This window comes from Microtus ochrogaster, chromosome 5 (genome assembly GCF_000317375.1).
Source record: "Microtus ochrogaster isolate Prairie Vole_2 chromosome 5, MicOch1.0, whole genome shotgun sequence".
In the NCBI taxonomy this organism is placed as follows: domain Eukaryota; kingdom Metazoa; phylum Chordata; class Mammalia; order Rodentia; family Cricetidae; genus Microtus; species Microtus ochrogaster.
This window is the reverse complement of record NC_022012.1, coordinates 94,412,855-94,439,348: the sequence shown is the minus strand read 5'-3', so window position 1 is coordinate 94,439,348 and position 26,494 is coordinate 94,412,855. Positions and strand designations below refer to the sequence as shown.

Below are 26,494 nucleotides of genomic sequence, written 5' to 3'. Positions count from 1 at the left end.
CCCCACTGACCACAAGCGCAAGGGGAACAAGCACACAGCTGAAAAGACAAACTGCGGTCCTAGGTCCAGACTGTTCAAAAAGGTGAGGAAAACTGTCACACAGACGCTGACCCAAAGAAGACAGGTGCAGGTGTCCCGGAAATACGACAGAACTAGACAAGAAGCATTACTCTCTGATGAAAACTGATACAAAGGGAAGATTCAACTCATTAGGAAGATGATAGTTTTCAACTTACCTGCAACTAATAACTTTTCCTCAGAACTCTCAAGATTTATTAATTTTTGCTTTAAGGAATAAAATAAAGCTATCATCATGGTCGGAGATTATCTCAGTAGGTGAAGAAAATTCTGGATGCAAACAACATTTAAAAATATAATTACTGAGCTTGACCTTAAAGATGTATAGAGACCTCTGACCCCAGTTGAAAATACAACTCTATGTGTGTCATGAAGATAACTGTCACAGGCTTGTTCTTGATAAACAGGCCTCAAAAATGTGAAAACACGGAACAGCCAGACTGTATTCTTTGACTATGATGTCACTTAGATATCAAAAGCAGCACTAACTAGAAGTAAAACCTTTCACCTGTGAACAAGGCAGGCATCAAATAAGACACCGAAAGGGAGGAGACTGAGCTGAGTGACAGAGGTAGTGATCAAATCCAGTATGATGAAGCTAACCTGTCCCAGAAGCAAATTAATCGTAAAAGAAATTCTGTGAGCTGAATAACTATGGTTCTGAATAAGAGAATCAGCTCCTGGGTCAAGCAGAAGAAATAACAGCAGCATGAGGACAGGCAGAGCGCATCGGAAGCCAGTCTTCAGGAAGAGGCAGCAACAGGCTTCAGACTGATGAGCACGAGCGGGAGGGGCACGCATGGAGCTGTAGCACCCAGTCAGTAAGGGCATTACACTGAAAAGTTAGGTCAAACGGTCAGGTTCCTTAAAATACACCACTTAGTAACACACCAGGAAAAGTTGGTTGTTTTTTTGTTTTGGACAGGATCTCTCTGTATAGCCTTGGCTGTCCTGGAACTAGATTGGCCTCGAACTCACAGAAATCCACCAGCCTCAGAAATCCACCAGCCTCTGCTCTGAAGTACAGGGATTAAAGGCATGTGCCACTTCCACCACCACCCAATGTTTTGTTTCTTATTTAAACACTCTTATAATTATTAAAAACAATCCTCCTAGGAGGGAGACATGGAGGCAACATCTCAGATCTTGGGAAAAGAAGCATCCATGTTGATTCTATAACCTGCAGGCTTTCAAATGATGTAAAATGAGACTTGTTTTTGTTTTTTAACCCGCACTTGGTGTACACCTGCTTCCTAGGGGGAATAGTAAGATCAAGAACCTAAAACCACTACACACACACACAGAGCTTCCCTTGTCCTATAGTACAAAATCACCTACACATACAGCCCCCCATTTTTGACAGCCAAAAGTCAATACCACAACACACACAACTTCACGTGTGCTCCAACCTAAAATCACCAGAGACATCAATATACCTCCAACCAAATATCACCACCAACACATACACACACACAGAGCCTCCTATGTGCTACAGTCTACCATCACCACGACCAACACACAGCCTCCAATCACCTCCACCTCCTCATACAGCCTCCCCGTGCTCCAGTCTAAACTGCACGCTCTACACCATCACTTCCTGTCATCCCACAGTAACCTGTTGAGTACACTGTGCCATGTTCACACGAGAAGTCAGCAGGAAAGCCAGGATTTGAGTCCACAGGGTTGAATGCCCAAGCTGGACTCCACCTGGAAGAGACCCCTCCGTCTGCCATCGCTTTCTTACAGCTGACAGGAAAAACTCAATTTATCTGGTAACTACAATCTCATGTATTTATTTAAAAATATCTTAATTTCAAACAGCCCTTTTCCACAACTGCACCTCTCACTGCGCAGGCGATGGCACCATAATCCTGAAAACTCCAAGGGAGAAACCCCAGAGCGAGTCAGTGCTGGCTTCCCACAGCGGCGCACACCACAGCACAGGCTCTCCTCGGCTGCGGGAGGACGTGAGAATACAAGACATACGCTATTAAGACAGTCAGGAGGAACCTTGCAATGCCATGCTCCTACCAAGGACAGCCCAACTCTTTTCTGGAAACTCAAAACAGTTCCAAATGGTCTTGCTTTTGCCACTGAAGAAAAAGGCAGCTGCCAGGAAAAGTCTTAACCACCACTTCTAGAGGCTGAAAAGGCAAAATGGATTTCTTGAAAATATGTGTAAGAAATAAGCAAGACTGTTTGGCGCTCTTCTGTTTGATTCTTATCAAATATTACTAGGTGGCCCCAAACAATAACAGCAGAACAGTAATCTCATAAATTAAATGAACTCAAATCACTGCACGCTGAAGGCATGTCAGGTGTTGGATTCGTGCTACGTGCCCATGCTTTACTTACTCCCTGCACCCTGCAGACACACGGGGCGGCACAGTGTACTTGCAGTCCATGATCATGGTCAGTGTCTCGCTGTCGTTGGCCTCTTGGAAGGGCGGCTGCCCACACACCAGCATGAAAAGGATCACACCCAGGCTCCATATGTCTACAAACAAAAGACAGCATTTAAATACTGGAGTATCTAGAAAACCAGGGAGGCTAACAAGTATTTTGTCCTTAAAGTAAAAAAAAAAAAAACAGACTTCAAAACCTCAACAGAACAGAGGGGTCAGTCTGACTAACAGGAGAACTAGGCCATCAGTACCCAGGCTTCTGAGTCAAGGGACAAGGTCTGCTTTCCCCAAGACTACAGCACACCCAGCATTAAACACATTAAAGCTGTGAGGCTGGAAGGGTCAGCCTGCGGTCAGCATCATCGCCATTGTTTTCTCCTCACTCTGGGGTGGTAACTGGTCACACAGCCCCTGAGAGGTAAGGATGAGAAAAGTGAAGCTCAGAGACAAGAAATACGGCTGACACACAATCAAGCAAGAGCCCACACTGGGTCTGACCACATTACGTGGTGGAGCTGCGTCCAAGATTTAAGTCCTTAGTCTGCAAACAGTAAGAGCTGCTCCACAGAAGGGTAAGACATGGGGCTGACAGCCTTCTGTAACTCCAGCCCCAGGGGATGTGATGCCCCCTTTTGGCCTCCGAGGACAGTGCACTAATATGCACACCCAACACACATTATTCAAAAAGTAAAACAAACTTTTTTTTTTAAAAGAAGAAGGAGTAAATTTGTCATTAGTATCCCAGGATTGCCCAGCTTTAGACAAACTGCTGTCCTGGCAGGACCCTGCCCATGTGAAGCTGCAAGAACTGACACCTGAGGACTCACAACAGCAAACAACTTCCTACCTCTTGTTTTTAAATAAAATACAAGCCTTTTAATTAGAAAAAAAGTGATTTTTTTTTTTTTGGAATTTCTTTTCAGGTCAAAAAAAAGGATTTAAGAAGGGCATCACAAATTAATTCATTCTAAAAATGAAAATGTACATGTGGTAATATTCTCTCTCTCTCTCTCTCTCTCTCTCACACACACACACACACACACACACACACACACACACACACGCACACACTCACGCACACCACTTGAGGCAGCGCTCTGGATACACAGGCTCAGAGGAAAACTGACCCCACAGGGTCTGCCAAGCCATCACACCTGCTAACAGGCAGCTGCTGCTTTCATGTAAGCCTAAAACACCTAAAATAATGGAAGTTCCAACCTAAGAAAATTAAAATTTGTTAATCAAATACTATTTCCTTGGTTCAAAGGAAAAAGAAGGGCAACAAGTGAGACGCCACCATTCCTCACAACGCGGCTTTTTGGGTGTGTGGCACACTTTGCTGTGGGTGTCCTTATGAAAAGCCGCTGCAATGAAGGCACTCACAAACATGCCTGGCCCTGCTCTCAACACGGGCTGCCCTGATTTGGGGCTTCAGAGGTCTCTACTCAGATAACTTCAGTAACAACAGTTGATTATATTTGTTCTTTAAATAGTCACTGAGAAGTATTGAAAATCTCGATTGTAATCAGACCTGAAGGTCTTTAAGGAAAATGTATGTAACTGATTTTAACTTAAACTGTCCTTGTACAACTTTTAAAAGATTTATGTGGATGTGCATGAGTGTCTTACCTGTGTGTATGTACACCACATGCATACAGTGCCATGGAGGTCAGAAGAGTGTGCTGGATCCCCTGGGACTGAGTCATGGAATCAGCCTCTAAACTGTCACCCACAATAAATCCTTTCTCCTCTAAGCTGCCTTGGTTGCCACGTCTCAGGACAGGTAGGAGCGTAAGTAAGGCAAGGGTCATCTCCTCCAGCAAATGAACACTGTCCATCAGCATGGTCAGAGGGCAATGAAGGAGGAGATGGACACGATGAGAGACCCCACAGTCTGGCTAGAGCTCACATCGCTTCTCCACACACAACTACTTACAAGGTGAGGAACTTAGAAACACAGCCCTGTACTAAGTAATGTGCAAAATTTTCCAGTATTTCAGTATGGATCACATGGCAACATGACAGACAGCGTCAGAAGTACAACACTTTCCCATGAAGGAGAGGGATCAGCACTGAGTGCGCTGGCTTATTCTTCTCCACAGTGTAGCTTCAACAATGTACATAGCACTATGTAAGGGGGTCTATAGATTCCCTTCTCTGTGCGTGTGTATGTGTATGGGAATTCATATATATATGGGAATGTCTGTGTAGGCACTGATCTAGCTCCTACTGTTGCTGTTATGAAACAGTCTGACCAAAAGCAACTTACAAGAGAACAGGATTCATCTGACTGGTACCAGTCGTCACAGAGAGAGAAGTTAGGGGCAGATCTCAAGCAGAAACTTGAAGCCAGAAAGCCACAAAACGCTGCGGGCTGGCTCACTCTCTGGCTCATAACTAGTTAGCTTTCTTATACAGCCTAGGATCACTGGCCCAGGTAAGGCCACTACGGTTGGCTGGGCCTCTACATCAATTAGTAAGACAATCTTCACAGACACGGCCCAGAGTCCAGCGCAATAAAGACAACTCCCCAGCTGACTCTTTCATGTGCGTCTAGGCTGTGTCAAGTTGACAGCTACAGCTAAGACTGCCACACAGCAGTGCTATTGTCACAGATACACAGGACTTGAGTGTTCTAGGGCTGATGAAGGGTGTCCTGGAACCGATCTTCTGTGGACACTGAGGCTGGATTTCTATCCCAGATTTGTTTTTCTTCTCTCTTTATCCTTGAATGATTTTACTTTTACTTTTGGCAATATAAGGGTCAAAGGAAAATCATAAAAACAGGCTACTAGCCAGGCATAGTGGCATCCACCTAATATACCAGCGCTCATGGCTGGGGCAGGTATAAGGATCACAAGCTGAGATCAGCCTGAGAAAGAACCCACCTCATAACAAAACAAACAGGCCATGAAACAAATGCAGAATATTCCCAAGTGATTTTAAAATGTGTGGATTTGGGTTGGTGATGGAGGAAGGTCATTGGTTAATTAAATAAAGAAACTGCTTGCCCTGATAGGTTAGAACATAGGTGGGTGGAGTAAACAGAACAGAATCCTGGGAGGAAGAGGAAGTGAGCTGAGAGATGCCATGCTCCCCTCTCCCGGGCAGACGCGATAGCTCTGCTCTCTGAGGCAGATGCACGCGATGAAGCAAGCTGCCAGGTCAGACATGCTGAATCTTTCCCGGTAAGACTGGTGCTACACAGATTATCAGAGATGGGTTGATCGGGATATCAGAATTAGCCAGTAAGGGCTAGAGCTAATGAGCCAAGCAGTGTTTAAAAGAATACAGTGTCTGTGTAATTATTTCGGGACATAAGCTAGCCAGGCGGCCGGGGTGCTGGGGACGCAGCCCCGCCGCTCCTATTACTACAGGTTGGAAAGATGCTTCAGTGATTAAATGCTTACTCTGAAAGCATTAAGACTGGAGTTTGTATTTCCAGAACCCATATATATGTCAAAATGGGCACGACAGCCTGCTGTATCTAACCTTGGAAAGTGGAGACTGCATCCCCATAAGAAGTTGTCTAGTGAGTGGTCATATCAGGGCACGCGGGTCTGATTGAGAGACACTGCTTCATTGATTAAAATGGAAGAGCAATCACAGGTAATTCTGGACATCAACCTTGAGCCTCCACGTATATGTGCGTGCACACACACACACACACCACACAAAGAAAAAATGTGTGACATAATCTATCTCCCCACGAAACTGCTGTGGGCAGTGAAAGATAAACACTGAAGCCTCGCTAAGTGTTTAACACAAATGTCCAAGGCACTGAGCTGCCCGCACTCAGCAACAGCGGCACTGTCCAGGCACAGTAGTGCAGAGATGAGTGACTCTTGTCTTCACAGGGCTCTCATTTTACCAAGGAAAGCCAGGCACAAAGGCAACAAGAGGAAGAAAAGCCAACGGATGGGCCTGGTGAAGGAGGACAGTAAGGAAGGCTCTGCAGTGATGAGGTGGGCTGACAACGGCTCAGAAACCAGAGCCTGTCATGGCTTGAACACTGGGTCCCCAGCTAATGGTGCCATCTTCAGGGTTGAAGATACTGCCCAGTGTCTCCGTTAACTTCCTGTTGCCTGCAAGATGAAGGACCCTCAGCTTCTCCTCCAGCACCATGTCTGCCTGCATGCCACCATTTTCCCTGTCATGATGATAATGGACTGAACCTCTGAAACTGTAAGTGAACCACCCCAATTACATAATTTCTTTATAAAAGTTGCCATGATCATAGTGTCTCTTCACATCAATAGAAACCCTAAGACAGGAACTCAAACAGGGCAGGAACCTGGAGTCAGGAGCTGACACAGAGACCAGGGAAGGGTGTTGCTTACTGGCTTGTTTTTCCAGCTCGTTCAGTCTCCTTTCTTATAGAACCCAGGGCCACCAGCCCAGGGATGGCACAACCCACAATGGGCTGGACCCATCCCCATCAATCACAAATTAAGAAAACGCCTAAAAGCTTGTATACAGCTTATCTTATGAAGGCATTTTCTTAATTGAGGTTCCCTCCTCTCTGATGACTTCAGTTTGTGTCAAGCTGACATAAAATGCCCGGCACAGAGCCCATGAGTGTTGCAAATGGCAGGGCTGTAAGAAGGAACTCAGATGAGCCAGCACCTGCTCCAGCTGCAGACATGGTGCTATCAGATTTGTTTGGCCTGCTGGGTTTCAGTTTTTGGTCCAATCTCTCCTTCTAGTCTCCCTTTTGGAAGGGGAGTGTTCACTCTGAACAAATGCACACTGAAAAGATTTTACTTCCTTTTTTATTATACAGGGTTCACAGATAAGAGACATTAGTCTCAAAGGGACCTCAACTAGAGTTTAGGGACTGAGCACATTTCACATTAGAGATGGTCATGAGCCTTGGGAAGCCAGGAGCAAGTCCTAAGGCTTAAATCTATACCGTTCCCCCACTGGCTCATGTTTTGAGCACTTGGTCCTTAGCTTATAGTGCTATTTTAAAGGCTGTGGCACCTTTAGGAGGTTAAGTCTGGCAAAAGTTAAGTCAGTAGGAGCAGGCCTTCAAGGAGTACATCTGGCCCTGCTTTTAGGCTTACTCCCTCTGCTCTGAGCTCCACCACTGTGAGGAGCTGGCCCTGAAACCATGACCTACAGAGATGACAGAATATAAAGGTTCCCAGGAGCAAACGTCTGGCTTGAAGGCCACTAAGGATGACACCAGGAAAATCACCTCTCACAAGTTGGAGAGGGAAGTGACATTATCTTAATAAAAATTCATTTCAGTACTATTTTGTGTTTTTCATTAAAAATTAATACATCTACACTATCAAGATGCAGATGACAGCCTGAGCTGAGGGGTTGGCACTCAAGGACCCATCATCCAGGGCCAGACACAGAAAGGACTCACTAGTGGGATTTTTGTGCAGATTTGTCAAATAGCAAACATCCAACCAACCAAACCTAAAGATATTACTACTTCAAGGAACATTTTGACTTCAGATCCAGCTATAAAGGCTCTTGGCTAATAAACATGGAAAAATAAGTGTTCATTTAGTAAATAGGAAAAAAACCTTTCAATTCATGGTAACACATGAAAAGTGGACAGGTCTTAGTCTGATGTTACAGAGGATGGGAGTCCCACTGGCTGCTCTAAGGAGAACTAGAAATACAATTTCCAAATGAGTCCTGAAGTCTTCCCTGCTATGCACACAGTAGGATGCTAATTCTCAGGCTGGTGTAGAGTTTATATTAGAAAGACTTTTTTAGGCAGGCTAGCAAAAGATCAAAATGAAAACAAGAACAAAAGAACACACTAATTTTTTAAAAAATCATATCTAAAATAAAGACTAGAAAGTAATAAAAATGGGAAGAATGGAAGGTTTCAGGTAGAAACCTCTATTTTTCTAAAGCTTTCTTTTAACAGAATCAGTCACGAGTCAATAAATCAACAGAACCAGAATGGTCTACACCACTGCCAGTGAGACAGCAGCACCCACACCACCACCCACAGCAGCTGTGCCAAAGACACCCAGGGCTCTTTTCAGAACTGTGTAGATCCTGGGGGCCTACGATAAATGCCAGGTCCCTTGTTTCTCGTATGATAATCTGCAACCTAGCTGCCTGCCTGTGGTTTACCACACTGAATTCCTATTTGCCCAGCAAGAACTACTGGTTTGCATCCAAAATCACCTGGAGTGCTGGTTACTGAAGACTCTTTCCTACTCCAAACAAGGTTTGTGGTTAGTCCCAAGGATACCAGGGCTAGCGCACACATCAACTATCAGGTTATTTCAACAGATTGCTAAGAGTTAAGCTGAGTCAGGGCTGCAGCTCAGGGGTAAGGTACCAGGTATATGCAAAGCCCTGGGTTTGATCCCCAGCACCAAAGGGCAAAGTCAAAGAGGGTGGAGGAACCCAGACAGGCTCTTCACAAAGTCAATAATCTGTCTCTGTCCCCTTAGTTTCGGCCATTCTCTAGTCTGAAGATGGTTTCAGGGGGAAACAGAGCCAAAAGGAATGTGTCCATTCCAGCCTGCTTCTCCACATCTCCTTTCCAGCAAGACCTGAATGCACCGAAATGCTCCTCGAAACTAAAAATCAGTGCCACCTGAGCTAAGCTAAGGACGTTGCCCCAAACTGTCCCCATCTGCAGCCCGGCCTCACTCATGGCACTTCTACCTGGGTCTAAGCTTAGCAAACAGCACTGACCACTACTCTACAAGTCTGCTACCTGCTTAAATTCTCAAAGCACTCCCCCATCTTCCCTGAGGTCCCTCACACTGCCCTCCAGCCTGGAGACCTAGCACCAGGAAATCTCAGCTGTGGGTTGCCATTACAGTTTTCTACCACTGGGCTGAGGGCTCTGAATATAGGACATATCCCCTGCACCTAGCTGAGCCTGCTACTGGGGTGTACCTAAGACCATGGACAAGACAGTTCTGCAAATACTGTGGGAAAGGTAGTCCCAGACTGCAGGGGCAGGCAGTACCTATTCCTAGCCTCCAAAAAACACCAAAGAGAAGGAGTCTAAGAAGTCTGCAGGAGATGGAGGAGGGTGAAGTTTGCTGTAGTCAGCTGCTTACTGCCTTGTGCAAACTTGTTTGCTCAAGTAAAATGGAAAAGTTCAGGAAGCCAAAGACTTATCAGCCACATTGTGAGCACATGCGCGTGCACACACACACGTGCACATACACACACACGCACGCACACATATGCACACCGTGCACTCACGCACACACATACGTACACACATACACACCCCTACACCAGGCAGGCAGCAGATACCAACTCAGCATCCCCTCACACCTACTTTACAACCTACTGCTGTCAGGAAACAACTCCATAAAATGAAGATGAGATTGCTAGGCCTAAAACAAAAACAAAACCACAGCTAAGTTATCGCTTTTAGTATGGCTTCACGAGAGGAACACGTCTGCCAGGGCAAGCGTCATCTCACCCAACTTATCCAGCTTTCTGAGCCTAGTCCTTCCTTCCACCACTTCCCTGGTAAGTTCTTGGTGAGATCAGCTGCCCCTGGCTACAGAGCAGAACTGGGGGTGCGGGTGACAATCTCTACAGAAATGAAAGGGTGCAGGTGACAATCTCTACAGAAATGAAAGGGTGCAGGTGACAATCTCTACAGAAATGAAAGGGTGCAGGTGACAATCTCTACAGAAATGAAAGGGGTAAAAAAGGCAGCCTCAACAGAGTCTGCGTTCTTGGAGACGGGGAGTCTCTACTTGTGGTGGGGCAATCTGTAGGATCCCCTCAAGGGACTCACAGATCAATTTCTCCATAACAAGAGAAATAAGAATTATTTCAATTTTTAAAGCAAGTAATTGCTTCAAAGATTAAGAAAACTCAGATGAGAAAAACAGCTATTTTCTACAAAAATATGTAGCTGTTATAAAACATTTTTTAAATCCAGGATAATGGACCATCTGTGTGTGTGTGTGTGTGTGTGTGTGTGTGTGTGTGTGTGTGTGTGTGAGAGAGAGATACTACCATGTGCAGGGAACTGATCCCATGCTCATGAACCAGGAAGGAGTCAGGCAGTGCTGGTGGCTGTTCTGACTACTTCCGTTCCCCTTTGTCAAAGGAGACAGCAAAGTCAGAGCAAACACAGGCCACCCAGGTACATCACCAGACAAAGTCCACCTGAACGCCTGATCACCTCCAATTCTCTAACTCATCAGAACAACTCCTCACGGTACTCCTAAAGACTATGGTGAAGAATCAGTTAGTTACAAATTCATACCTTACAAAATTAGATCTTTGAGGGCTGGAGAGATGGCTCAGCGGTTAAAAGCACTGACTGCTCTTCCAGAGGTGCTGAGTTCAATTCCCAGCAACCACATGGTGGCTCACAATCACCTATAATGAGATCTGGTGCCCTCTTCTGGCCTGCAGGCAGGATACTGTATAAATAAATAAATAAATCTTTAAAAAAAATCTAAATCTTTGATGACTATGTCCCTTTTACTAGCCCTAGGGGAAAATATCTAGGTACCACTCAATGTCGTTGTAAAACTGATCTCCAAAGTCTAAGGTGCCGATATCATGGAAGTAAAAAGCATGAGCCAAGGGCACGGGCACATGCCTTTCACAGCGTGTTAGTGTGGATGCTCTCCAGGAAGGAACCACTGCAGAACGCTGTCGTCACACAGCGACTTCAAACCCCCACAGTGCATTGCAACACAACCGAAGCACACAAAACTGCCCTTTCAAGAGCATGAAGCAGGCCGCCATTTCTGCGGGGCACGCAAAATTGGCCGTCAAGAGTGCCGTGCTAGGTGGGTGTGGACTATTAATGAAACAGGCCACCATTTCCAAAGAGGTACCTTGATTCTGTGGTTCCACCAAAAATGAGTTTGGGTTGTCCCATTCAACTGAACTTACAATATGAGTATCCCTGTCAGTTCTTGCTATTCTCAGTTTAAAAAATGACAGCCATCCTAATAGGTGTGATTTTCAGCTTGAATTTCCTGAGTGGCAATGGAACAGAGTGCCTAGGTGTGTTCGCCTGGCATCAACTCTGGTTTGCTTGTTTGTTTGTTTGTTTGTTTGTTTGTTTTTGGATACAGGGTTTCTCTGTGTAGCTCTGGCTATACTAGAACTCACTCTGTAGATCAGTCTGGCCTTAAACTCAGACCCGTCTGCTTTGCCTCCCAAGTGCTAGGATTAAAGGTGGTGCCTTTAGCCATTTTTAAGTTAGGCTGCCTTTTATTATTGTCATAGTTTTGAGCCAGAATGTTCCTGTATAGACCAGTCTGGCCTCCAGCTCATGATCCCCTGCTTCAGACACCATGCCCAACTGGGCTGAGAGTGTCTGATACATTCTGGAAACAAGTTCTTTAATAGATAAATGACTTTTTCTCTTACTCATGCTTTTTGTTGTGACATCTAAACACCTCTAGCTAAGCTGGGCCCGCACACATCTCCATGTTCCTTCTAGGAGTTCTCTAGGTTGACATTTGGCCTCTGAGCCGAGTTGAGCTTACACAGATGGTGTCTGCAACCATAGTGAGAAATTATCTTTCTCCACTGACTGACACCTTTCTTCCTGGGAAGCAGCTGACTATGTGTCATGTCGTTTATGGACACTCCACTCTCTTCTGTCACTGTGTTTTCCTTCACAGTCTTCATCACTAAAGCTTTATACTACATCCTGAATACCACGATAATTGTAAGATTAATGTTCTCTTCTACTATGCCCATTACATAAGTTAATGAGGTCCTTTTCATCTGCTCAGAAAGGCCAAGTATACATTAATGCTCACCTTCCCCTTAAATCTTCATATACAAACTCTTAGTTGAACTAGAATTCATTTGACAGACTGCAAACCAAGGGGGTCTGTCATCCCTTATCCCCCAAATAAACTATCCTTACAGTCAGCTTCTGCAGGATATTTGATCACACTGTGTGAAGGACACCTTCTGACTGTGTTAGTAAGATGTTAAATGGTCAACAGCTAGGCAGAAAGTAATAGGCAGCACTTCTGATGAAAGAGAAGAACTCTGGGAAGAGAGGTGGAGAGAGATGCAAAACAAGTCGAACATACAGAATGGAAAAAAGGTAAAATCCATGTGGCAAAATATAGATTAATAGAAACAGGTTAATTTAAGTTATAGGAGATAGCTGGGAACATGCCTAAGCTAAAGGCCAAGCTCTCATAATTAATAATAAATCTGTGTCATTATTGGGGAGCTGGCAGTCCCAGTCTGACTACATTTGGTATTCCAACACTTGGCATGACCTCACAGAAGAAGTCACACCAGCCAGCACCACAGTCACAGCCTGGGCCTCTCCACAAGCATGACAGGTGGCTGTGGCTCACAGGGACTCTGGAAAGTGGGTTTAGCAACTTCCCAGAGTTGGGGTGGCGACCACTGGTGCCCATGAACCTAAAGGGGGCAGAGTGCCAAACAGGTACAGCATGCTTAGAAATGAGCTTAGATGCTGAAGAAAGAAAAGAACATGGGCACAGATAGAAAAATAAATAATTTAAAATAATAAAGGAAATCTTTAAAGAAAGAATAAAGTATTGTAAGGGTAAGAAATACACAGGGGTCTGGACCCTGGATGGTGCCTTGTTGACTGAAATTTTTGAATGCTAATGAACAGAAACACGCCAGCTGCGGAGAGACATTGGACCGTGAGAAAAAACTGCTGAGTTAAATCATAAATCAGTCTATATATTTCAAGAATGTCTTAACTTCAAAGTGGAAATCAGAAAATGTGTGGCATCGGGGGAGAGGTTATAACTTTGCTTTCACAGGAAATAAAGAGCTATGAATTCCTTCAAAATTAATAAAGATCAGATTTGATCAGGGGAGACCACCAGAAAATCTTGGCTGCAGACATGAAGGAAGAGACCAGGAAAGACTACAAGACAGATGGCATGTGAGCTGATCCCCTGACATGGGGACAGCTCAGAGGCTGAGGAGTCCTCATGATTTATTACATGCCACCCTTTCATACAGCATGGCTGGAAAGTTATATTACAGTCTGGTTATTCAGTTCAAACAGACTTACAAAGTTGACAGATGCCTCTTCCCCGATCAAACACAGAACAAAAACTTATCTTTAGTTGACCTGTACACACTGCACATTCCATATCTGTGTTAGTGCGGACATGTATGTAACCTCTAGAAGCTTGTATGTTTTCAGACACCAGTGAAGACAAGCAGCCCAGGTGACCCAGCCTCACAATGCCTCTGCTGCAGCTTCCTCAAAAATATGCACCTAGAACAGCTTCAAAGTTGCCAGCCTCGTGGACTATGCCAATAGGGATATGAGCTCTACACTTCCCCATCACACAGAGACTGAACAGAAAATGATACAATACAGCTAGCTCTCCCAGGACTTGACCATTATCTCAGTTTTCTCAGGGTTCCCTAAAGACGTCATCATCCCCAGACAACAACAAGTAATTTTAAGAATATAATGCCCACATTCCCAAGAGGTGGGGTGGGTGATTTCTGGTTGTTCAGGGAATGTTTGCCCTTGTTTGGGGAGGAGATAGTTTCAAGTTGTTTCTGGTCACAGTCAGGGAAAAAAAAACTAAGCAAAGGTTAGATTTAGGGATCTCTTCCTAAGAAGAAAATGGGGGGGGGGTGTATAGGAATGATAGAATAAAAGGGTAGATTTTTAAATCTACTTTTAAATTCAAAATCAACTATTAATCTCAAATATTTTATATTGGTATGGATTTTTATATATGATACAAATTTAAGATTTTTTGTAGAACATACTGCATATATGTTTCTACTCTTGTTTAAGGTATTTTTATATATTGATACAAGTTTAAGGTTATTTTTGTTAGAACATACTGCATATATGTTTCTACTCTTTAAAGCATTATACCTATGCCACTCAATTAAAAATCTAATGTAACGTTCTAATCCTTGAAAGTTATTTAGGATAATAAGAAATGCACATTAGTAGTTAGTCATCTATCATCTATAACAATTAAATCTGTGGCCATGTTAGGTAAGTTTTCATGATCAAACAGAGATATATTTTAGATAGAAGGTCTCCAAACACTTAAGAGACCTAAAGAATATGGCATTTAAGATGTTTTAATAACATATGGCTTTTCCTGACAGTGAGACAAATCTGTTCCTGGAAGCAACAATTTACTTCAAAAAAGAATTAGGGGCATCAAAGAACCTACATACAGAGTTTGCTTTTATTGTGGCAAAGTCAGCCACTGGGCAAGAACCTGCCCTTTACTCAACTGCTGACAGTGTGCTGTCCAAACTGGACAGCATGACACAAAAGAAAGTGACTGTCATACTTTGCCAAGATAAGGCAGGGCAGTCCTTAAAGGATTCCTGCTTCACAAAAATGTCAGTCAGAGAGTCTAGGCCTGTAGGCTCAAGATGGACGCTCCATCCTTGCAGAGGAATCTTGGGTGACTGTCCAGGCAGCCAGCTGTCTCTATCAGTTCTATAATTTTGGAAGTTGTTTGTTTTGTACCTCCTGGTCACTCAGGTAATAGTATATCCTTCTTTGGTCTCTGATGGGATTGAAGTCTAAATAGTTATAGTCACAGTTTGTTTTTTTTTTTTACCAAATTCAGAAAAGAAATTCACAAAAGAGAAGTAAAATGTGTAAGTTTAGAGACATAAAAACTTAAATTACTTCTCTAAAAAAATGTTTTACGGTCTAAAAAGATATTTTTAGGAAGGTAATACAAGCTATGATAGAACGTGGGTTAGGTATAAAAAGTTGGATTCATTAAGGTAGAATAAATAGAGTATTTACTCCAAATTTGCCAAATATCAATGGACTAGACATTGTAAATAGAATTCTTATCTGACAACTGTTCTTATTGTAAACAGTTTTACTATGTTGGAGTTAAAACCTTTCCTTTTTATGTAGACAAAAAGGGGGAAATGTTGCAGGATATTTGATCACACTGTATGAAAGGCACCTTCTGATTGGTTTAATAGAGCTGAATGGCCAATAGCTAGGCAGGAGAGAATAGGCGGGACTTCTGAGAAAAGAAAGAAACTCTGGCAAGAGAGGTGGAGAGACACCAGAGAGATGCTGAACAAATCAGATGTAGAGTGGGAGAGAGGTAGAACCTACATAGCAAAATGTAGATTAATAGAAACTGGTAGATTTAAGTTTGAAGAGCTGGCTGGGAACAACCCTAAGCTAAAGGCCGAGAAAGTCCAACTATGGATGCAGACGCAGAGGAACCCTCGTGGGCCACTGGTCCCCCACTAAAGGGCCACAGGCAGATACATATATTCACCAGGCTGTGCACCAAGATGCCATCAGAGTGAGGCTGGGAGGTCCTTGAGCACTGCACTCCTCCCAACTCCTGCCCATCACCTGCTGCCAACAGGAAGCTCTCCTCAGGGTCTCCACACCACCTACCAGCAGAAAGCTGTAAACAGGGAAACATTCAGCTTGCTAGCATTTTATATAAAATAACTGCAAATCTGTAAGAGATTCTAAATGACAGCCATGAACAAAACAAACAAAAAATGTGGTTTGTCCATTTTAGTTACCAAGAACTATGGGTTTTATTTGTTGTTTCTTGTTTTTTAGCTCCTGGTACCCTGGTAAATTAAGGCCAACTCAAAAGGTATGAGCAGGGTGTGGTGTTGCACACTTAGAATTCAGCACTGGAGACTGAGCAGGAGGACAGAAGCACAAATACCAGCCTGGACTACGGGGTGAGATTCTGCTTTTAAAAAGGAAAGAAAAGGAGAAGGAAGTTATATAAGCAGGTCTCCAATGAACAGAGTAACTGACAGTTTAGGAGTCTGAGCATCCTCACCCCATCCGCGGCAGCCCCTGAACCACATGAAGGCTTTCTCTCCCTCCCTTAACAATGCCAGAGAGTCAAAGGTTAGCCATAGGCTACTCAAATTCTCTAACAGTTAACCCCGACTCCCCTAATTCATGTTAGCATTTTGATATTGAAGTTAGATAGTCAGTCGTAGCAATTTGTATTAAGTTATTTTCTTATAATTCGATAACAGTTCTGCCTGTATTGGACAGACAGCAAAGTACCCACTGAGCACAAAATTAAGACTGATTAGTAACTGGGACTCTGCCCCCTCATGGAGTCATCGGTTTGGCTGGTCCCACCGTGCTAACTGAAAGTACATTTGCAAGGGCTGACTGCAGATTGAGACATGTCCTCAGATGAAGCAAAAAGCAAGCCAACAGGAGCCCAAAGGTGTGACCTCAATGCCTCCCTGTGACAGCCAAGTCCAGTTAGCAAATGGTGTTCTTTAACAGAAAGGCTCTTTTGTGAAGTACCTGAAAAGCAGAGAATCACTAAAAGCCCCAAACCAAAAAGGGAACTCCAGGGTAGAGCTGACTTACACTTAATGTGCTTTGTTTACACCACTGATCCTGGTGTTCTGATGGACTCCTTGTCTTCTAAGAATCTGTCCCACCAATGTCAGTCCTCTAGAAAGAATCCCACCCTGGTACACAGTGACGGATCATACCATCTGGGCCTTCCCTCCATCTACTGAGCTCTCAGCCCATGGTGGGTCTTCTGAATCTTAGCAAATATTTCAAGATCCAGTGAAGGGCTGGTACATATAAACTTAGTTAATAAAACCAAATGAGTTTAAAAATATACATCAGACGTGCTGACCACTTCCAAGTCCATGACACCACATGCAGACTGGTTGCTGACCTCTTCAGGAACAGCTTTGTCTTGGTGCAAATTTCCCTCAGCATCTCCTACCCAAATCACAGCTGAGTAATTGAAACTACAGTAAGAAAAGGGGTGGAGGTAGAGAGATGGTGCAGTGATTAAGAACACTGGTTGTACTTTCAGAGGACCTGGGTTCAATTCCCGGTGCCCATACATTCATTGGTCCATAACCATCTGTAATTCTAATCCCAGGTTTTTTGATGCCCTCTTCTGGCTTCCACAGGCACTGTACACATGTGGCAGACATGCACACAAGCGAAACACCCAAACCCCTTCACCTTCTGTATTCAATGTCTCCACTAGCTCTCCTTTATTTTCACCACCATAGAAACATGCCCACTGCCTTGGCTCCAGGAGAGGACTTCTACTCTCAAGTCTCTAGACACGGAGCCAAAAAGCTGTCTTACTACAGTTTCTGCCTCAAGTTTCAGAGGCTAACATGATTCTAAGTTACATTTTAGGGACATTATAAAACACAGGATGTATCTGTGTGCACTTGTGCAGCAGGTAGAAATGTCCATGTGGAGGCAGAGGGCAACCTCGGGTGCTGCTCCTCGGGTATGGGCACTGTGCTTATTCCTTCTCAGACAAGGCTCTCACTGACCCAGAGTCACCAAGGAGACTAGGCTGGCCTCAGGGATCCGCCTGTCTCCAACCCCTTAGCACACACACTAACACATCTGACTTTTAAAAATGTGGATTCTGGGGATGGAACTCAGGTCTTCTAGCCATTTTGCCAATTGAGCTATCTTTCTAATCCTTAGTCATAATTTAAAAGCAACAACAACAACAAAAATCTCACCAATAAAACCTGGGTAAATCAGTGTTTTAAAACCCAAGGGAATTATACAGGTGTGTGCAGTAAAGGAAGATGGGAGTGAGAAAGGAAAAGGCTGGTGAAGACACACTAGCTGTAAAGAAGCCCTGCACCTGCTCTTGCTCAAGCTCAACCACAACCAGCACAGACAGGTGAGCGGCTGACTGAGCAACAGCAACCACAGCACTCAAAGAAGAGACCTCTGCAAGGCCACCCTCAGCTACATAAGTCAGTCTAGAGCCAGCCTTGCCTACAGGACACTTCATTTCAAAAAACAGAAAGAGACTTGTTCTAATCACTAAATTCTGCTTTATAAGCCAGCTTTTCTTTGTCAAAGGCTTACATTTCACACATAAATAGTTTTTAAGAACAACAGAAAGCACAGACCCTCTCTTACAACCTCACACTCAGAAAGCTGAGGCAAGAAAATTCTGAGCTGGAGGTCAGCCTGGACTACATACCAAACCCATCTCAACGAAAAGTGTGTGTGGGGGGGGGTCACTGTTTTGAGCACGTGACCCAAATGAAGACAAGTCCATCTGCACCTATACTCATTTCTGAGTTAAAACGGTTGCTGCCTGTCTGTTCTGAAAATGATTCTGAAGTTTTGGCCTCCCCCGTGTCCACAGTGATAGGAAGAAAAATATGGGGTGCAGAGATTATGACCTTTAACTTCTGAAACCCACTTTCATCTCACCAGTGCTGGGATTTCAGAGCACCTGGTCAGGACAATATCCAGTTTTACGTAGCTCTAGGGGTTGAAACCAGGGCCTTGTGCATGTTGGGCAAGTGCTCTACCAACTAAGCTACACTTTTTAACACAAAGACGAGTCAACTATGAAATAAACACCAGCACTTTCATTTCTCAAAGCGGAAAAGAGATCCCAGCTTTAGAAGCTGATCTAGTGCGCCTATGTAAACAACCTCCTGAACTAAAATACAACTAAAACCAGCATGTGGGAAAACATGTGAGCAAAGGTCCTGGGCTCACCCTTTCTCCCCATTTTCCCAAGGCAGCCAGCATTGTAGAAATTCCCCCAGGGCAGGTTCCCAAAGTAGACAGCACCTTAAATACTCTTTCTCCCACAACAGAGGCAGCCAGGAACTAAGGCCAAATGTCCCCATGGGACAGCAGCCTCAGCACAGAGCAAGGCATTCTGGGCCTCTCCAGAAGAGGAAGCACTGAAGCAATTATGTCAATGTCTGGAGGGCTTCGGTGTCAGGAGCTGCAGGCGGTAACAGAGCCTAGGGAATGGCCATGCGGGGTCTCCACTAGGGAGCAGTAAGGGCCTCACAGACCTGCTGACAGACAAGATTGTTCTGTTCCAGGCAAAAGAAAAGGAGATGAGAAAGTCCAGAAACATACTCGGGCCCAGAGTGTGGTCAATAGCAGTGATTACAGCTGAGCCAATCAGAACACCTAACAAAGACATCGAGTCAGAGGGCCCAGGAAACCAAGCCTGAAAAGTTGTGCTGATTACAGCTCAGGCTGGTCTCAAACACAGCACTCCAGTCCTAGGGACTACAGGCATGAACCACGATGCCCAGAAGCAGTCCAGTTTTGTTTCTGACTGAAAGATGAAGTCTCTAAACAATACCCAGGATCTAACACATTTTACAAGAAATGGATTACATTGTTTCCACATCCAGCTTCAACCCAGATCCAGGAATCCCCTCCCTGTGAACGCCTGCCTTCAGCAACTGATTATACAGAGGCTCAGGGACCGACATACACACACACACACACACACACACACACACACACACACACACACACACACTCTCACAACAACACAGGTCATATCCTCCGTGTAGAGAGACAGGTGTCATGTGGTGTTTCCCCGTGAGCAGAAGCAGACACTGGCACCGCTCAGAACTCAGTGTTTCACCCACACCTGTGTGCAGCCCTGATGCAGTTTCATCACAGGCAGACACAGAAGTCTCATCTAAGGGCCCTCCCTGCTTTGTGTGGCCAAGCTACACACCACCACCTTTAGCCCCATGCAATCACCAATGTGCCTACAATTTCACTTCAAGAGAATTACATTATGGAGTCTACAATGTTCTGAGAGGAGGTGAAGTTTTCTTGTTTACTTTTGTTAGGAGACAATTCACTCCGTAACTAAAGCTGTCTTAAATTCCTCATCCTCCTGCCTCTCCCTCCCTAGGGATAGAATTAAAGTGTGCACCTCCTGACCCTGAAAACAGACTCAAGTCACATCAGCAGTGGGCATCTTTTATTGCTGCACATACCCATGGTGTGGTGCACTTGAGGGTCCACGTGAGCACAGCTGTTTTCTCTGGGGCACACCAGGCTGCATGGGTGAGCGCACACCTTGTTTTGAAAGACGCTGCCACACTGTTTTCTAAATCTGATTGTATTAGTGATTCCTCCGTAACCCTGCTTACTCATGTTTTCTTCTCTGAAGTTTAGTTGTTCCAGCCCTCTGCTCCTCCCTACAGACTGGGAGCTCTGCGGACAGGTGAGCATCTATGCTGCACCTCCAGCCACTGAATGGGCATGCTCTGCATTTACTCAGATCCTTGGTTTCCTGTGAGCATCTCATCACCTCCAGTTAGATGTGCTTCAGCTAGAGATGCTGACACACACTCCTATATACTTCATCACAAACACTACTGTCTTACATTTTGGCCAAGGCAGGGAATTCTTAAGTAAGAATAAGTCTCTGTGTATTTATTTGGGAGCTGGGTGGCAGGACCCCAAAGAGTAATAAGCAAACAACAAACAAACAAAACAAACAAAAAAAAAACCTACAAGTTTCAGATCAAGAAAATGCCAGGAAGACTCCAAATCTCAAGAGAGAGTTTAAAAAGTCTCAATGCCAATTTTAATTTTAACTTGAAACTTTTGGAGACTGAGATGTCCTAAGCAATACCACAGTTCTGCAGTGCAGGAGAGCTGGAAACCTGAGGCCTGGGCAACAGCTTTCACATCTGGAGTTCTTTTTCTTCTAAGAATATTGAAAAATTTTATTTGACAGTTTCACACGTGTACACCGTGTATTTTGATCATGCTCACCCCCTTTGCCCTTCTTGTGATTCTCCCTCTTCTGTTGAATCACTTCTTCCTAATAAGCCCTCATTCCACTTTCATTTTTTGTGGGAGCCTAGCCAGTTTGGATGCTCACCTTACTAGACCTGGATGGAGGTGGGGGTTCCTTGGACTTCCCACAGGGCAGGGAACCCTGATTGCTCTTTGGGCTGACGAGGGAGGGGGACTTGGTTGGGGGAGGGGGAGGGAAATGGGAGGCGGTGGCGGGGAAGAGACAAATCTTTAATAAATAAATTTAAAAAAAAAGAAAAAAGGAAAGGAAGAAAACGAGAATGAAAAAAAAAAGAATAATGACATCTGGAGTTCTAAAAGAGAACTCGAGAGCACAGTCTAAAGAATAAGTGCTTTCCTAGCACTGTTCTGGGAAACAAAGAAGCATATCCAGAAATCCAGCCACACCCCTCCTGCCTATGGCCAACAGAAAGGTGGAGCAGTCCCATTGTACCCTTGACTGTTCTTCCATGGGGTAACCCCACTCTCGACTGCTGCCCTGCAACCTCCCCACAGTTCTCACAAGACCACAACAAGAGGATGCCGGGGCTTTCATAAACACCAAAAAGTCAGCTTGACACAGCTGTGTGGAAGCCCATGGAGGTGAGTGGAGCAATAGTTTCCAGAATGTGATCTGCCAGTCCTTGGCCCCGCCCCCATGCACACTCCTAGACTTGGCAGAAAAGAGGCTGTAGGTGGGATCCAATGAAGGAGGGATCCCAAACCCAGCTGGCAGGACTTCCTATAGTGCTCTTTTCTAGACATACACTGGACACACGAAGAGACTGAACCAAGGGATGGTGTTCTAATTCTCCTGCCTCCCAGCCACACAGAAGCCCTAGCAGGGGCTGTGGGCACTGGGAGAGAGGATGGGATGGAATCTAGAGGACACACGGAATCCCACACAGTAAGTCCCAAACCCAGACGCCCACTTAGGTGCACACCTGCTCTTCTTGACCCACTCAGAGACCACAACACCAAGACAACATATTCACAGGTAAACTGTTTGAAAATCTCAGAAACAACCAGTCTCCCCACAAACCCAGGAAAATGAATGTAAGAAGAACCAAGGTCTCAGAGCACAAGAATAAATACCCGGGCCAATGCCCTTAGCTCACAGACAAGTGCGGGCACGGAATCAGTGACAAACACAGCAGGCTGGGCACTGCAGAGGCAAAAGGATGGCAGAAATGATCTAAAAGTTAAGAGGAAAATTAATTAGAATGTGTTTCTATATCCAGCAAAGTATCACTGTGAGTACATTTTTAGATAGATTAAAAAATTTTTAAATCCTCCATAAAAGGATGAAAAAACAAAGAAATATGAAAAGAGAAACAATTACCCAAGTGAAGGACAGGGAAGTCAAGACAGTTATGAGAATAAGTAAACTCCAAATCCCACCAATGGCGTGTCTTAGCTGCAGGGGAAGAGAACTACTCCAGACAAGAACTCTGGGTGCTGAGAGCAAAGCCAATGGAGAAGAACCAACTGCACAGACTGCAAACAACTGGGAAAGAAACCTGGGTAACCTAACAAAACCGGGAAAGAGGACATGAAAGAGAACACACACACACACACACACACACACACACACACACACACAAATCAAGTAGATTAAAATATTCCAGCAATACCCAAAGACTAAATTCAGCTCCTTAAAACAGACTCACAGATTATATGTGAAAATAAAAGCCTTATATTACTGGAAGGATATGAACCTAAACACCAATAACTAAACTACAGGTGACTAAGCAGAACTGAGGTATAGCTGAATAACCAAACAAGTTGTTTTTATATTAGTTTATTTCATGGGAAATAAACTTGTAATTCAGACTTCACGGTTTCAAAACAGCATGCACAAAGCAGAAAGAAGCTGATCACAACAGAATCCACAGACCAGAGTGGGAACAGCATCGTTCCTTTGGGAAGAGACAGCGGTTACAAAGGAACAGGTCACAGGATGAACAATCTCATGTATAAAGTTTCTTCAAGCACCCAAAACACAAACACATCAATCACATGGGGAACACCCAGGTCACCCCTGTAAGAATCACTATGATCAAGCCAATGGGGAAAAATCCAAAAATATCTCCAAAGCAGAACGCAACTGGGTACAACTGTTAACTTCAATGAACTAAAATTAGATATTAAAAATCAATAAGCTAAAAGGCAAAATTTATGCCCTTTGAGTTAAAAAAAGAACTCATTCTAAATGGCTTTAGAGCATAACAGGAAATCAAACAGTGAAGACAAGCACGGTCAGGAGCAGTAACTCCACAGGGAGATGCTTGGGGGGGGGGGGGGGCTGCAGCAGAGGCAGCACCTGTCTAGTGCCTACTAGAAGTGAAGACACCATAAAAGAGGGGACACCAAGCCTAGAAAGGACAGAAAAAATTCACAGAAAACAAAGGTATAATTAATAACTAAAACCAAAATCTGATTCCCTGAAGAATAAAATGACAACAGAACTAAGCCTTAAGGCAAAAAGTCACGTTACATAAAGGACGGCACAGAGCCACATCTTCACCCAGCAACACCAGCCAATTTCATAGTGACACAGTTTTTCTGTTCATTTTGCCAAAACATCACTAATTTTGGCATAACAGATAGCACGTTAACAGAGAGAAGAGTGTTGGTTCATTTATGAGACCGATTTTGTATTTATCACAGAGTCAGTTAAAATCAACACAAATAACAAAGATAAAGAAATAACCTGTGAACTTAAACCACTCTGCACTTCACCGACACAAGGCAACCATCTGCCAGTTTGGTCAACATTCCCCAAACATTTTCTTTCTTTTTGTTTAACTTTTCTTAAGTTTCATTATGCAGTATTTAGGATAGAAGGAGGAGAAGGAAGGGAGGAAGATGAGAGGGAAGAGAAGAAGAAAACACACAATGAAAATACCAGAACATCAGTGTAGAAATGCCAAATACCACATAGAACAGAAACACAAAACTTCCTGGCAATAATCTCCCTGTGTTCACTCTGTGTATATGCACTGCCCTCAACACATGCCATCACACTACGCTTCAGACATACACAGAGTTTGTGCTGCACGTGTTCTTTACCGGTTTGCTTTCTGCCCTAAATACACTTAAGGAAACCCATCACTAAGACCATGCATGCTGCCTTTTAACCAACCTACAAAATTCAGTAGGAATACTGAAACAATTCATTCAACAGTAATGTAATCTTATGCTTGAGTAGGGTGGGGATGTGCTTGGGCCAAGGCTATGTTCCAAAGACTCCTACCCCCACCCCACCCCACCCCACCCCACCCCACCAGAGTTTCTGTGTAGCTCTGACTACCCTAGATCTTGCTCTGTAGACCAGGTTGGCCTCAAACTCACCGAGATCTGCCTGCCTCTGACCCCCAAGTGCCGGATTAAAGGTGTGCACCACCACCACCAGGCCCGTTTTTCATCCCCCTGTGCATACACACACACACACACACACACACACACGAGCTAACGAGCTATTTGGTCACATGATGTGTATATTTTTCTTAACCAGGGTATTGCCAAACGGTCTTCTAAATTGTGTAACAGTTCCTGATTTTCACCACACTTGACTTAGCCTCACTTTAGGTGTGGAAAGCAGGAAGGTGTCTTATATATTTACATCCATGCCTATGTCAACCAGGCTTTATTTTCTGATTTAAATGGTTTCACTCACCATCTCTGGCTCAAATACTCTAACAAAAGGTTGCAGTGAAACCTGGTTGGCTCTGAAGGCAGAGACCAACCACCGTCCCTTCTTTTCCAGAACACAACAGTCTAACAGGAAACTCTGTCTTGCCACAGAGTGTTTTACTATGACATCGGCAATCTAACATGTTAGCGTGCTATTGTCATCACTTATCTCCTTTGTGTAGTTCACATGGCAACACTCTAGTCTATAAAGTCTGATGTCATGTACATGTAACATCAGAACTTCTCTGAGAGTAAATCAAATTTAAAGCTGACAGCACCTTCAGTTCAACAAGTCCTTTCAAGCCAAAACAATTTCTTGTATGACCCCCACAACTGGCACAGTCTCATGGGGACAAAGCTGATCTCCCCTGAGAAGCAGCAAGTGCTTCCACCACAGACAGGGACATGTATGCTGGGAAGGCACGGGCAGCTGGGATGCTAGGCTGCTGTCCACCGCCCCCCACAGGCATGTGGCACAGCAGTTTCCTGTTCTATCCTATTTGCTCCCGTGGCACTGGGACAAAGTTCCCATCTGAACAATGAGAAAGCAAACAAAACAGCACAGGAAAGCAATCCACTTTACAAGTGAAGAATCAGCAGGGCAGTCAGTTTCTTACTCAAGGTCAGTTAGCCTGAGTCCAATTTCTGATTCGTGAACACTGTGCATTCACTTTATTACCACAGTGTGGGTGTGACATGACTGTTAAAGGGTGTCCGCGGGGAAGGACAACCACTGCCAGAAAACAACCTAAGAAGACAGAAGGAATGAATACAGACTTTAAGAAAAAAGCTACAATGAGTTCCCTGAGAGGTCCCTTCAATAAGAGTCTAATTACCTTTGTTTAAAAATACTCTTAGACATTTACCCTCGTAAGTTTGAAATAACCTGCCTGCTGGTTTAGGAACATACCATGTTATTCATAAAACCAAATCTGTTAAGTAAAATACATATAATCAAAATTCTCTTTGGAATTACTTTCAGTTATAAACAACTGACTCAACCAATACCAGCTGGCAGAGCTCCGACAGGCAGCCCTGGGCAGAGCACCTACCTACTGCGGGGGCATCATACTCATCGCCGAGCAGGATTTCTGGAGCAGAGTATGCAAGAGAGCCACAGCTTGTAGTGAGTTTCTTTCCTGGCTGAAATTTGTTGCTGAAGCCAAAGTCTGTCAACTTCACAAGACCTTGTTTTTCAAAAAAGACTACATTCTCTGGTTTTAAGTCTCTGTGAACCACATGGAGTTTATGGCAGTAAGATATAGCATGAACTATCTGAGCAAAATACTTCTTGGCCAAGTCTTCATTAAGACCTTCCTCGTGTTTCATGATGTAGTCAAACATATCTCCTCCATCTCCAAGTTCTAGAATAAGATAAAGTTTGGTCTGGGTGTCTATGACTTCATAGAGACGAACGATGTTCGGGTGCTGCACTAGCTTCATGCACCTTACTTCCTGGAAGAGATGACCGGTGGCTAGGGTGTCTAGCTTCGTCTTGTCAATCACCTTCACTGCCACCTTTTCACCTGTAAAGACATGCCTGGCAAGTTTAACCACTGCAAAATGACCTCGACCCAAGGTTTTATCCAGATCGTATAATCCAGCAATTTTTCCATCATATCCTCGCTTGAACCCTGCCATGCTGGTACGAAAAGGGAAAACACTTCAAGTGCTTGACTTGAGTCTTCTCACATAAGCGTGTCTGCTGGAAATAAGGCCTTCATTGTCAACACAGCAACGGGTGCCTGCAAAACAAGAGACACAATGAACA

The 26,494-nt window shown here is 44.3% G+C and overlaps 1 protein-coding gene across 4 annotated transcripts in view; it reads right to left on the bottom strand.

The window, feature by feature from the left end:
• Positions 1-26,494, bottom strand: part of Snrk (SNF related kinase) — a 53,107-nt gene that overhangs the window by 9,974 nt on the left and 16,639 nt on the right. For all 4 annotated transcript variants that reach the window (XM_005348140.2, XM_005348141.2, XM_026778976.1 and 1 more), the window contains 2 exons: positions 25,776-26,468; positions 2,434-2,575 (listed from right to left, as the gene is read on the bottom strand). In XM_005348140.2, coding sequence (XP_005348197.1) covers positions 2,434-2,575; positions 25,776-26,364 — 731 coding nt within the window. In that variant the 5' untranslated portion in view covers positions 26,365-26,468. The remainder of the gene's footprint in view (positions 1-2,433; positions 2,576-25,775; positions 26,469-26,494) is intronic.